General features: G+C 63.1%; 2 protein-coding genes across 2 annotated transcripts; one reads left to right on the forward strand and one right to left on the reverse strand.

Annotated features, from left to right (window-relative positions):
* Positions 1-1,759: 1,759 nt before the first annotated feature.
* On the reverse strand, positions 1,760-11,242 carry ABHD8 (abhydrolase domain containing 8; the record flags this gene model as incomplete). Its single annotated transcript, XM_082331515.1, has 6 exons — positions 10,966-11,242; positions 9,803-10,807; positions 3,214-3,976; positions 2,428-2,598; positions 2,033-2,249; positions 1,760-1,909 (listed from the first exon to the last, which is right to left on the reverse strand). The coding sequence occupies exons 3-6, from the start codon at positions 3,966-3,968 to the stop codon at positions 1,760-1,762; spliced, it is 1,293 nt and encodes a 430-aa protein (XP_082187641.1). The 5' UTR covers positions 3,969-3,976; positions 9,803-10,807; positions 10,966-11,242.
* A 211-nt stretch (positions 11,243-11,453) lies between these two features.
* MRPL34 (mitochondrial ribosomal protein L34) lies at positions 11,454-12,296 on the forward strand. The gene is made up of 2 exons (XM_082330945.1): positions 11,454-11,537; positions 11,712-12,296. Exons 1-2 carry the CDS (start codon positions 11,494-11,496, stop codon positions 12,013-12,015), a joined length of 348 nt encoding a protein of 115 aa, XP_082187071.1. The 5' UTR covers positions 11,454-11,493; the 3' UTR covers positions 12,016-12,296.
* Positions 12,297-12,306: the final 10 nt, after the last annotated feature.

A 12,306-nucleotide genomic window follows, 5' to 3' on the forward strand; every position in this document is an offset into this window, starting at 1 on the left:
TGTGTTTCTGGGTACCCTTGTCGCAGCCCCCGGCCGTGCTGCGGGGTCTCCCCTGGCCAGGACGGGGTGGGAGGGGTGTTGCAGGGGAAGGCTTGTGGAAACGATCTGAACCCGGGGTCATTAAAATTCTCATTATGAGACAGGTTGCGGCAGCGGCGGGCAGGGGAGGGTGCCGGCAGAGCACCCCAGCCCGGGGTGCCTCGGTGCGGTGCCAGCCCCGCTCGGGGCGAGGCAGGGCTGGGTGGGACGTGGGCCAAGGGTGAGGTTTCCGTGGGACTGGTTGTTTCTTTGGTTTAGATGGGAGGAAATAAGAGGGAAGCAAAGCAGGGAGCGGCTCCGCTCTTTGGGGTAGCAGGAGGCCGGGGCCATCCCCCGAGCGCAGCGTCCTCCCAGCTCGCGCGGGCTCCCACCCATCCCGGCGTGGCCAGGAGCCCCCAGACCCCGCAATGGCGCTCGGGTCCCTGCTCGACGTTTCTCATGCACCTTCTCGGTCCTGCCCGGCTCCCGGCAGCGGGATGCGAAGCACAGAGGGGAGGAGATGATGGGAGCGGTGGGTTACGCACAGAATGGTGTCGGCAGGTAACGAGCAATCAGACGGTCGCGGTTTGCTTCGTTGCTCCGAGACCCCGCGGATCCGTACAGGAGCCGTTGGCAAGGACGGACAGAGTGGCAATGCGATGGTGTATTGCTGGTCCCCCGGTGCACGAGGGACGGGTGTGAGCCCGGCAGGGATGTGGCCCAGGAGCGGGCGGTGGGTCCCGGAGTCTTGGAGGAGCTGGAAGTTGGGACGGGCGAGTGGATCGGACGCTGTGGGAGTCGCTGCATGGTGGCGATGGCTCCGAGCATCTCAAGGATGCGGCAGCGGGAGGGAAGCAGGGGCTCTGCAGAAGCCAGCGCTGCGGTACCTAAAGCGATGGTGGTTGGGGACGTGACTGCACAGACGGTGGCACCGGGGACCGCGGGAGAGCTCAGGTTCGGCGTTGTCCTCCCCACCACAGCCATGCCAGTCCCACCACGATGCGGGAGCTGACGGTCCTTCTGACCGTGCCCACGGGAGCAGGTCACCTCCTCATCCTCATCTCCTGGCCAGGCAGAGACGAGCTGTGCGGGCAGAGACGAGCTGTGCGGGCAGAGACGAGCTGTGCGGGCAGACCCTCGCCAGCGCCAGGCAGGAGCTGCCGGACGCCGCCTGCACGGCTGCTGGCGATAATGGTGGTCCCGTCCTCCCGGCCCCCAGACGGCTCGAGCGAGGTGCTGCGGGGCTCAGGGAAGCAAATCCTGCTGCTGAGGCCAAGGAGCCTTTGGCTTCCCCTTAAAGCAATCCCAGCTCAGCTCCTCCGGTCCTGGCCGGGAAGGTGCCGGAGCCGATGCGCTCTCCCTGGAGGAACCCCTCCAAGTTCTTCCCATGTTGCTGCAGGTGGGACCAGTCTCCCCGCAGCCGCCTCCTCTCTGTCCCCGGGGGGTCGCTGCGTGAGGAAAATAATACTACAAAGAAACAGGATGAAGACGCTCCAGCGGCTGCCATGCCATCCCCGAGGGGACGGGGACCAGGTCTGCCGTGTTCCTGCTGCCGGCCCCACGCACCCCTGCCCAGGGGAGCCTCCGCGCTCCGCCACCAGCCTCCGACGCGGCCGGGAAAGAAAATCGGCTGAGCTCCCAGCGAGGGCAGCCTCCGCCGCACCCCTCCGCTCTCGCAAACCCCTCTCCGCTCCGAAACATCTCTCCCATCGGAGCAGCCCGGTCACCGCGTCCTGCTGCCTTATTTCTTCTCCCCTTGCCCGTCCCCAGCTGGCGTCTCGGGCTCCCACAGGACGAACTCGTGGAGCAGCGTGTTCACCGTCTCGGGACACTCCATCATCACCATGTGGCTGCCCTCGTCGATCACCTTCAGGAAGGCGATCAGCAGGATCTGGAGGGAGATGGTGGCAGCGGCAGGCGTCAGTGCCGGGACGAGCCCCCTGCCCGCATCGCCGCGTGCTGGCAGGCAGAGCCCAGCCCTCGCCCACCCCCCCAGCCCCGCTCGGTCCCCTACCTCGGCCATTCGCTGGTCTTCCTCCACCGGGACGAACTTGTCATGCATGCCGTGGACCAGGAGCACGGGCACGGCCAGCTCCGCGTGGTAAACCTCGTCACCCTCCGGCCAGTACTGCCCGCTCATCATGGCGCGCAGCACGAAGGAGGACACGTTGAAGGCGTTGCCTTCCTTCAGCAGCTGCTTCTCTTTGGCACCCTGGCGAGCGAAGCCAGCCCTGCGGGACGGAGCCGGCACGGGCAGAGGGTTAGCCCAGCCTGGTGCCCCGGCATCGGCGGGACGGGAGCATGGGGGACGCTGCTGGCAGGACACGGTGTCCCTGCCCATGGTGGCTGGAAGCCAGGTTGGCTGGGGACAACCCTCCCCAGCGCCGCGGTGCCGGGACGGCCACTCACTTGAGGAAGCTCCAGGCCAGGCACGGGGACAGGCAGTGCAGCACGCAGGTGGGCATGTTGAAGATGGAGCAGAGGCTGGGCTCCAGCGCCGTCGGGCCCCCTCCGTTGATCATGATCACCTTATGGACCAGGTCGGGGTACTCGTGGGCGAGGAAGGTGCAGAAGGACACCCTGCAGGGAGAGACAGACATGGGGCCATGCTCCAGTCGCTGGAGGATGCTGCATCCCAAGGCAGATCCCAAGGATCCGTGGCCGGAGCCCAGGCTGCACCCCCCCGTTTGACCCGTGCTCCCCCCTCCTGGGGCAGGGTAACCCTGGGCAAACCCCACAGCCTGCAGAGCCCGGGCAGAGGGGCTGAGCTCAGGGTTTCACTCCTGCGCAGACCAGAGCAGGGTGCTGGGACCCGCTTGGGTGCCTGCCAGCCTGGACCAGCCTTGTCCTTCTGATCTAATCCTGCCCAGCTCCAGCTCCCTCTCCTCCCAGCCCTGCTCTCTGCACCGCTTACTCTCCATCTAATTGACTTTCTTGGGCTTACTCTATTTATAGGCTGTGCTCTGCCAGCTTCCCTGCTGGAGGACAGGCTCTGGGATTAGCTGGACCCAGGGACGCACACCAAGAGGATGGAGGAGATCAGAGCTGAGGGATAAACCCAGAACGGGAAACCCCACACCCCTCCTCTGCTTGTCGGACCCCGAAACGCAGGATCTGTTGGGCATTTGCTGCCAAGGAGAGGACGAGGTGGGGATGAATCCGTCCCTTCCCTCCTGGGACCCCCCAGTCCCTTACCCGTACGAGTGTCCTATCAAGATATTCCTCTTCTTCGCGTAGCGCTTGAAGACGGCCCTCATGTCCTCCGCCAGCGCGTAGAAGGTGTACGCGGCGGCGATTTGGGGAGCCGAGCTGCAGCCGTGGCCGGCCAGGTCGGGAGCCACCACTTCGTAGCCCAGCTTGGTAAAGAAGTCCAGCTGCTCCTTCCAGATGTCCAGCGAGCCGCCCACGCCGTGGATGAAGAAGAGGACCACGTCGCTGTGCGTCCCTTTGCAGCTTGTGATCTGCTTCTTGCAGTCGATGTTGATGACTTTCTTGGGTTTACGCTTCCGACGCTTGCCGGGAGCAGCGGCTGCTTCCCGCGTGCCGCATCCCGGCGTGCCGGCGGGACCCTGGGCGGGAGCTTGGCCGGCCAGGTCAGAGAGCTCCAGCTCCACGGTGCTGTTGGGTTCCCCCGAGCTGTTCTGGCAGTGCAGGATCTCGGAGCGGACGGCGTCCCCCAGGTTCTCGATCACCAGCTGCCCGTTGCGGTAGACGGTGATCTTGCGCTTGCAGTGCACCGTGCCCCGCTCCGGCCCCTCGGGCTGGGTCTCCTCGGGCGCCTCCGGGGCCGGGCGGTTGGGCGTGCTGTGCCGGACCCGCAGGATCCTCCCCGGCTTCACCTCCATGAAGCTGTAGCCGTTGCTGGACTCAACGCTGTCCAGCGGCCCCACGGCGTTCGTCGTCTTGCCCATCAGGCAGCACAGGAGCCCATCGGTGATGCTGTTCAGCATTATGCTCCCTGCAACGAAGGCAAGAGGGGGGGCAGGAGAAGGGGGGGTTAATCACCTGCTCCAGCACCCGGCGGGCACCTGCTGGGGGTCCTGGCTGTGGCACAGGGGACCAGGGACAGCCCCGTCCCCCCCTGCCTTGCTGCCAGCCCCGGGCAAAGCCGCAGCGGCACGAGCGAGGGCAGAACGTGCCTCCGGGGATGCGTCGGGGCGTGAACGTGGTGCTCCCCAAAAGCGCAGCACTCCTCAGCCATCTGCAAACGGGCTTCTGTTTCAGATCAAAGATGGACCCAGCACTCCCCATCCAGCTCCGTCTGGGCCATGTCGCCGTCACCGAGCCGGTGCGACGTACGCTGGCCCGGCAGAGATGAACTCAAGGGGCTGCAAACCCAGGCGGTCCCCGGCACGCAGCCGCGGGCCTCCGAGAAGGGATCTGCTCTGGCCGAGGGAAGGAACACGCAAAGAAAAGCCTGTTTGAAATGAGACCGCTATTTCTGGCACCAAACATGGAGCTAAGGAAAGATTCAGCTATAAAAATGCATTATTTATGCCAATTAAATATATATCTGTATCTCTAGTCTAAACCACCAGTACGAATAGCGAGAGATGGAAATTACAGGGACCGGAGATGAAGGTTTTAATTAAAGTCACTCCACAAACCAAGGCTGAAAATAATACGGCGAGAGAAGGGGGGCAGCGACCCAGCGCCCGCTTGGGGGGTGGGAAACCCCCTCCCCACATCCCCACCCGGCACCACGCGGGCTGGGGGACGTGGCACTGTCCTTGCTGTCCCCAAGGCTCATTCCTTGATGTTTCTTCTTCCAGATGCGCTCGGGTGGCTTTGGGAGAGGGCTGCGGATGCCGGGACCGCCGAGCCCGGCCGAGAGCGAAGCCAGACCCGAGCAAAGGCAGACGCGAGGTAGGAAAGGCTGGTGGCACGGGGGGAATCGGTGCCGGGACCAGAGCCCGATGCCGTCCTGGCGGTGCCGAGGGTGGCTGCGGAGGGGGCTGGGGAGGTCCCTGCCTCCCCTGGCTGGCAGCCTGGTGCGCGTTTATTATTGATGAAGCTAAACACGGTGAATTATTGATGCCGACGGGCAAAGAGAGCCAGCGGGCACTGCGCAGAGGGGCTGTCCCTGCAGGGGGGGGCACCGGCTGCCCCCCGAGCCACGGCTGCGGGTATCGACCACGACCCCCGCGGAGGGAAGAAGGAAAAGCGTGTTCCCAGGGGGGAATTTAACATCTAAATCCCAGTGACGCTGTCCGGAGCAGCCCCCTTGGCTCCCCGACCAACCCCTTCGAGTGCACCCGGCAGGATCACGAGCGCTTTGCTGGCAGATCATGCAAAACGAAGCACGGGACGGAGGCAGGCTGGGAGCGAGGCCTCCCTCGCTGCGGCTTTATCGGTCACTACGTTTGGGGAAGCCAACACCGTGCCCTCCTCGGAGACCCCTACAGACCCCAACATGCCCAGCCTGGCCACCGCATGCTCCCGGGGACCGGGTGGGCTCTGCCGAGAGCCGCCAGCCGGCGGGGAGCCTGCGTGCTCCGGCCCCAGCCCAACACATGGCTCACGGGTTTCCCAGGGAAAAAACAGTCTGTTTGCTCCAGGCAAGCGATCCGGGTAACGGTTCCCTTGGCAAAGCCGGGGCGGCTTATCCGGGGAACGCTGCCAGCTCTCGGGACAGCAGCCAGCGTTTGATTCTTGCCTGGCTCTGTTGGGGACAGTGGCCCAACTCCCACGCAGACGCCATGGAAGGCTCTGGGTGCTGAATTGTAGGGGCTGGAAACGCAGCAGAGCCGGTCCTGGGCGCTCCTGCTCCTCGCCGCTGGCCGGGGAGCAACGCGGGGGCTCCCCGCGACGCGGGGCACGGCAGTCCCAGCTCTCTGCGGTTTGGTACCCGGGCTCCCATCGGCCATCTCTCTTCTGGACACGGGCGCATCCATGCAGGATGCGTCTCAGGGCTCATGTTGGTGATGTCTCTTCTGGACGCAAGCACGTCCATGCAGGATGCGGCTCAGGTCCTACAACACCGAGAGCTTTCCCGCAGGCCCCCGCTCCCCGCAGGCTGGCTGAGCACCGTGCTGCACAGCTGCGTCAGCCGCCGGGCTCCCTTCGCTGCTCCGGGGATGGACCCATCCAAGCTGATGAGCAAGAGCAGGAGGTCTCAGAGCCCTGGGAAGGATAAGCTGAACCCAGCCCTCGCTGGCAAGGGGCCGGTCTGCTCTGCTGAGCCACGTTTCCAGATGGGTGATGAGCCTGAGGAGCTGGGTACCAGACTGGCGGGAGCCCTGGCTGGAAGATGCCCAGCTGCCTCTGCGCTGGGACAGACGCGCCACGGCTCTTGCCGTGCTTTCGAGCACCAGCTTGGTGCCGGGCTTGGGCTGCTCTCGATGCTCGAGCAGCTCTGAGCTGGTAATGCTGAACAGAGAGATGGGGCAGGAGGAAGAGCTGGGGGGAGAGGGGAAACCAGGCAGACCCCGAGTCTCGCGGTCCCCGCGAGCATAGCTGCGAGCTCTCCGCAAGCTCTGCCCACGGCTGGCGGGCCGCATCCTGCGCCTGCACTGGGTACGGTCCCCCCGGGCTCAGCCTGGGGGACCTGGACATGATTCCACCTCTGATCTCCACAAAGCCTGGCTTTGCGCTGCGCCTCCATTTCACAAGGTACTAATGATCTCTGTATGGATTATAAACAGGACTTCTGGCCAAACCGCCTCGACATTGATTAACTTCTCAGGATTAACTCAATCAGTCCATCCTGTTCATTTCCAGAATTGATTTGCTGGAAGGCTCTGGCAGTCGGGAGCTCTGCAGGCAGATCCAGGAGCCCAGGCTCGGCTCACGGAGCCGCCCTCCAGCCTCTTCGGCTCTGGGTCCGAGCCCAGATCCCGCTGCAAGAGAGGGGCTGAGCTGAGACGCCTGCACTCAGCTACGCCCGGGCTGGAGCTCGGGGTCCGGGACGTGGCAGTCCCTGCTGGATATCAGATGGAGAAAACACCACCCGAATCCCGTCAGAAAGCGCATCCCGGTCGAGCCGTGCTAGGTGGGAAATGGAGGGACAGGAGGTTAAGCGACTTGACTGGATGTCAGGCTTCATCTCCGGGGTTGGGAGGCAAAGCGTGCCCGTCTCCCACCTCCCACGCACCTCCTCTAACCCACCGCGCCGTCTGCCGCGGCTGATGCAGCCAGAAACATCAAGGGATGTTCCCTCCGCGAGATGAAAAGGCTGAAAAGGAAACCAGATGGATGCAAAGAACTTTGCAAAGATGCTGGTAACCATGGCGATGAGCTGCTTTCCCCCCCTCCATCCCGGCTACCTTCCATCGCCGCCCCCGGCAGAGAGCGAGATTTCGGCACTGGTTACATAAGGCCAGGCACAACAATGAGTCAGGCGCGGCGTGAACCTGCCGCCGGCCCCCGTGTCCCGCGAGGCCGAGGACGCAGCACGGGCTTGGGAAGGCGGACGGCATCGCCCCGAGCTGATACCCACATCCCGGTCTCCCCCCCAAATCCCAGCTGTCCCCAGAAAACCGCTCCCAGCAGAGAGGGGATGCTCGGGGGCTGCTGGGGATTAATTATAGGATGATTTATTGCCCAGGTCCAGACCTACTCCCGGAGCACCCATGCGGATTTCTCCAGCTTCACCCTCCCTGCCGCTGCGATGAATAACCCGGCTGGGGAAAAACAACTTACTGACCTACTTCGGGCTCAGATTTTATACAACTTGACGGCACCATGTCACAGCTGGAGAAAAATGGGATGAGATGCGACGTGGCAGGGTGGAGGGCGGAAAGCCTGATGGGGTAACGTGACAGGCAGCCACGCAGGGCTGGCAGAGCCCGTGGGGCTGAGACAGAGCCCGTGGGGCTGACACACAGCCCGTGGGGCTGAGACGCAGCCGGTGGGGTGGTATCAGGGCAGCGCTCCCACCACGTCTGCCCCAGGGATGCGACAGCACGGCGTGGGCACGCTTACGGCCACGCCAGGACGGGCCAGCCAAGCTGGCCTTGCCCTTGCCACCCCTGCAGAGAAGAGGGTCTGCCCTGGCCCAAAGAGCCTCCTGGTCCTGCCGCCCGCAGTGGTCCCGTCCCCACTGGCTCGCTGGGGACAGCCGATGTCCCAAACATCCAGGGTGCTGGGAATGACAAAAATCTCCTCCTCCCGTCCCGTCCCCGCTGGGGAGACCTTGACCTATGGGCAGGAGAAAGGATGGGGCGTTTCTCCACGACGGCCCCAAGGGCAGCCGTGAGCCCGTCCCTGCCAGAAGTCCTGGTAAACACTTGGTCCCAATAAGCGAGCCCAGAGCATCGTTTACCGCAGGGCCCAGTGCCGCAGCTGACGGCCACCAACCTCCCCGTAAGCCAGCGAGCCCCTCCACCGCTCAGCACCTCCCTCCCCCTCCTGCACAGAGCCCCAGCCCCTCGCAGGGACTTGATATCTGCTAATTCCTTGCAAATCCTCGGAGGAGAGGTGCCAGAGAGGAGCGTGAGATGTGCCGCAGCCAGAATCTGACCTGCCATAATAATTTGTTCAGCTCTAATCCCTTCCCTCCGGGGCTCACAAGTATTAATGATGACACACGACACTCCTGAGGAATAGGCAAATATTGTTTTGCTCTTCCCAGCCTCCCCCAGTCATTCACTCTCTGCAAAGTGGAGAAACTGCAGCATCGAGAAACGCATAAAGAGGACGACTGTTTAAGCACCGATCTCAGATACGCGCAAGAAAACGTTTATGCCGCTTCGCTTGGGTCCTGCAAAGTCAAATTCCCTCTGGGGGAATGTGAAAAAGCCACTTCAGCTGGTGGCAAGCACCTGGATTTATTGCTACGCCTGGCTTCCCCGTCCTGATACAATTACAGCAGCTTTATCAGGACAGTCAGGAGTCCGCACGGGAAGGCTTTATCAGTCGTACAAATAGAAAACCAAGGAGGCAGCCCTGAAATCCTCAGCACAGGCAGGGATGCAGCCTCCCAGGAGGGGGAGGACCGGTTCCCATCAGCAGGGCTTCGCCGAGGGCCCCGCAGGACGCAGACAAATCGCGTTCAGTCAAGAAACGGCATGGCAGGGAGCGCGGAGCGTCTGTAAGACATACGGCAGCCTGGAGCCGCGGCTGGCTGCCTGCCACCCGGCTCTCTTTAGGAAGGAAGAAGACCTTGAGAAACAAAAGATTATGCAACGCACGGCGGAGTAACCTGCGCCTGACCTCCGTGACCGAAATCCCGCTTCACCTCCTCCGTTTCCCAAACCTCCTGGATTTCCAGGGGGATCGCCCCCGGTCCCCACCGCATAGCCGCAGAAAAGCCGGTTGGATTCCTCCGGCAGCGGCAGGCTGGAAGAAACCATTGCGGGGAGGCAGGAGAAGCAGCAAACCCTGCCCCCTCCGCCGGGCAGCGAGGCGTGCATGTGCCCCCTCGATCTCCAACCAAAAAATCCAAGCAGATTTGACACGCACATAGCAACAGCAGGTCTTCGGTCAGCGCCAGCAATCATTTACTGCAATTGCATCACAACAGCAGCTGTCCCTTAAGTTTTATCGCCGGGCAGCTTTTTGTAACCCCGCGCTTCAAAGCATGCTCAGTATAACAGGGCTATTTAAGCGTAAGCGATGCCGTGTCGCTGCGAGGCTACCGTCTCCCCTTCTCTCCTCGCAATCCCATTTAACGCCTCTCAAATCCCTTCCCATCGTCAGCTTCGAAAAAAAACCCCACATCTTTTGGCCATTTTGCTCCCCGTGCTGAGCACCTTCCTCCCCTCCGCTTCAGCGCGCGCCCTACATCACAGCTTGCGCTCCGAGTCCTCCGCACAAAGAGAGAGAGACAGAAGAGGATGCTCACCTCATTTATTGACAAGGATTGTCAGGAGTCGAGATTGCAAATGAAAGGCTTAAATCTTGCAGGAGGCAAAGGGGGAGAGGAGGAGATGCCCGAGGCGGCGGGAGCCTGTGCAGGATGCAGGGTGCCAGCGCTGGCAGGCTGCTCAGCTTTTCAGCTCCTCCGATTACATTTTTTTGCCTTTTGGGTGGGAAGGATGGAGCAACGCCTTCAGCTCATCTGCTTTAGCCCGAAATCTCTCCTTCCATCTTCTCCCCACGAGCAGCTTCATAACTGAGCTCTGGGGTTTGGGGGTGCTATTTGTCCTTGTAGTCTATAGCCATAGAAAGCCCCTTAAATCCCTCCTAAAGAGGAGGGCTCTCGGCGTGACAGACAAGGAGACTTGCCAGTCAACGCCAGACCCAGCGCAGCCCCGCCGCCCGCCCGTGGGGAGCCGGCCAGGAGCCGCGGGAGCCGGAGGACTCGCCCTGGGTCTTTGCCCCTTCCAGTGGGATGAGTTACCCAGGTCTTTTTTTACCTTTTCCCATTTTCTCGCCGTTCTGCTATTTGCGGCTTCCCAGAGGCCACAAGCATGTCAGTACGGTGAGCGTGTCAGTGCCACGAGCGTGTCGGAGCTCAGCACGGGTGACCGTGCACCGAAAGCACCAACGCGCAAGACCCCAGGGGCCGGGACAGGAGGACAAACGTAAAATCACAAATGTCTTTGGGGTTTATTTTCAGAGCCGTGGGTTTGGGAGGGCTGCAGTCGCACCCCCTCACCCCGACGGGCTGACTTCTGGCGGGAAGACAACAAACCAGTGCAGAAAAAGCCCAGAGCTGGTGCCCGCTCGCGGCGATCCGGCCGGGCTTGCCTCCAGCAAAGCCATCTGAAGGATCTTTTCGATGATCAGAGCAGACAGCGAGGATGGCCGAGATCCCCGGGCTACCGGTGACGCACCCTCTGACCCCCGCGCCGGCCCTCCTCTTCCTCCTCGTCCTCATCCTCCTCCTGCACCTCATTTTCCTGCCCTGTAAAACACAGATAACCACATTCACCCACTCGGGAACGGGCGGAGGCTGAACCTCTCCGTAGGTGCCTTGGCACACCCTACATGCTCGATCTACATATATATATGTTAGAGGACGAAGGTGATCAGAGTCCGGTGCCGGTCCCAGCGCCAGCGTACCCTCTGCCGGGCCCATCGCGGCTTCCAAAACTGGATGCCGGTGCTCCACGCTGCTTGTCGCGGCAGTTTTGGGGCAGCCGGAGCGGGGAGGCCGGGGAGGCCGGGGAGGCCGGGCAGGGGGGGCGGCGGCGCGGCCCCGCTGTGGTGGCAGGGCCCTGGGCCTGGCCCTCCCGCCCCGGAGGGCCCCGAACACCGGCGCTGACCCCGGCAGAACCGTCCTGGCGAGGAATACATGGGCCGTGAGAGGCGGCTTTGGCTCCGTTAGTGGCTGGTGACAGGCGGGAGGCCTCGGCGCTTCGCAAGGCCGGGGGGGGCCGGGCCGTACCCCGCGGCCGTTGCCATGGGAACAGCCCCCCCACAGGACTACAAAACCCATCGGCCCTTGCGGCGCGCTGCGTCGTTCGTGCGTGCCTCTGCCCGCCCAGCGCGCATGCGCGTTCTCCCGCCGGCCGTGATTGGCCGGGCGGAGGGAGCCAATAGGAGGCGGCGTTGTTGGGAGGACGGTGTTGTCAGGAGGGGCGGAGGGCGATGGCGGGGCTGGGCCGCCTCTGGCCGCCGGCCGTTGGCGGCAGGTAACGGCGGCCGCCGCCTCCCCGGAGCGGGCTGAGGGCGGGCGGGTGCGGGGCTACTCCTGCGCCGGGCGGGGGAGGCGGCAGGGCCGGCCCCCTCCCTCCCTGCCCTTTATTTTCCTGCCAGCGCCAGGCTCTCTCTCCTCACTTCTCCGTTTTATTTCCCTTTTCCCAAAGATTTTTTCTCCTGCAGCAAGCTGCAGCCTGCCCTTTCCAGCTCCGAACAGCCTCGGTCCTCTCAAGTTCCCTGGAGCTGCCCCTCAGAAGCCATCTCTCCTTGAAGCCCGCAGGCGTCGGCCCCGGCCCGGTTTCTTCTTGGAACCACCAGCAGATCCGCACGAAAGCGCGTGGGAACGAGTATCAGCCCAACAACCGCAAGCGCAAACGGACGCACGGCTGGATCAAGCGCATCAGCACACCGGCCGGCATCGAGGTGATCCTGCGGCGCATGCTGAAGGGCAGGAAGTCCCTGAGCCACTGAGGGCTCTGCCCGCGGGGTCGGTTTGGCCTGGGGCGAGCCAGAATCGAGCCCTGGAGCCGCCGCCGCTTTGGAGGGACCCGGCCTGAGCGTCTGCGATGAGGGAGAGCGTGAGGAGCCGCAGCGAGCGACTGTCCCTCGTGTCGGGAGCGCGTGAGGAACCGCGCTGGCTTGAGGGTGGCCTCCGAGGGCTTTTTAAATTGTAAAATTATTGCCACTTCGTACGTGTGAGCCCGAGATAAACTTGTGAAAACAAGAGCTGTAATTAAATCCGTGTGACTTGCCTGGAGCTTC

Source organism: Platalea leucorodia, assembly GCF_965183815.1.
Source record: "Platalea leucorodia genome assembly, chromosome: 21".
Lineage (NCBI taxonomy): Eukaryota > Metazoa > Chordata > Aves > Pelecaniformes > Threskiornithidae > Platalea > Platalea leucorodia.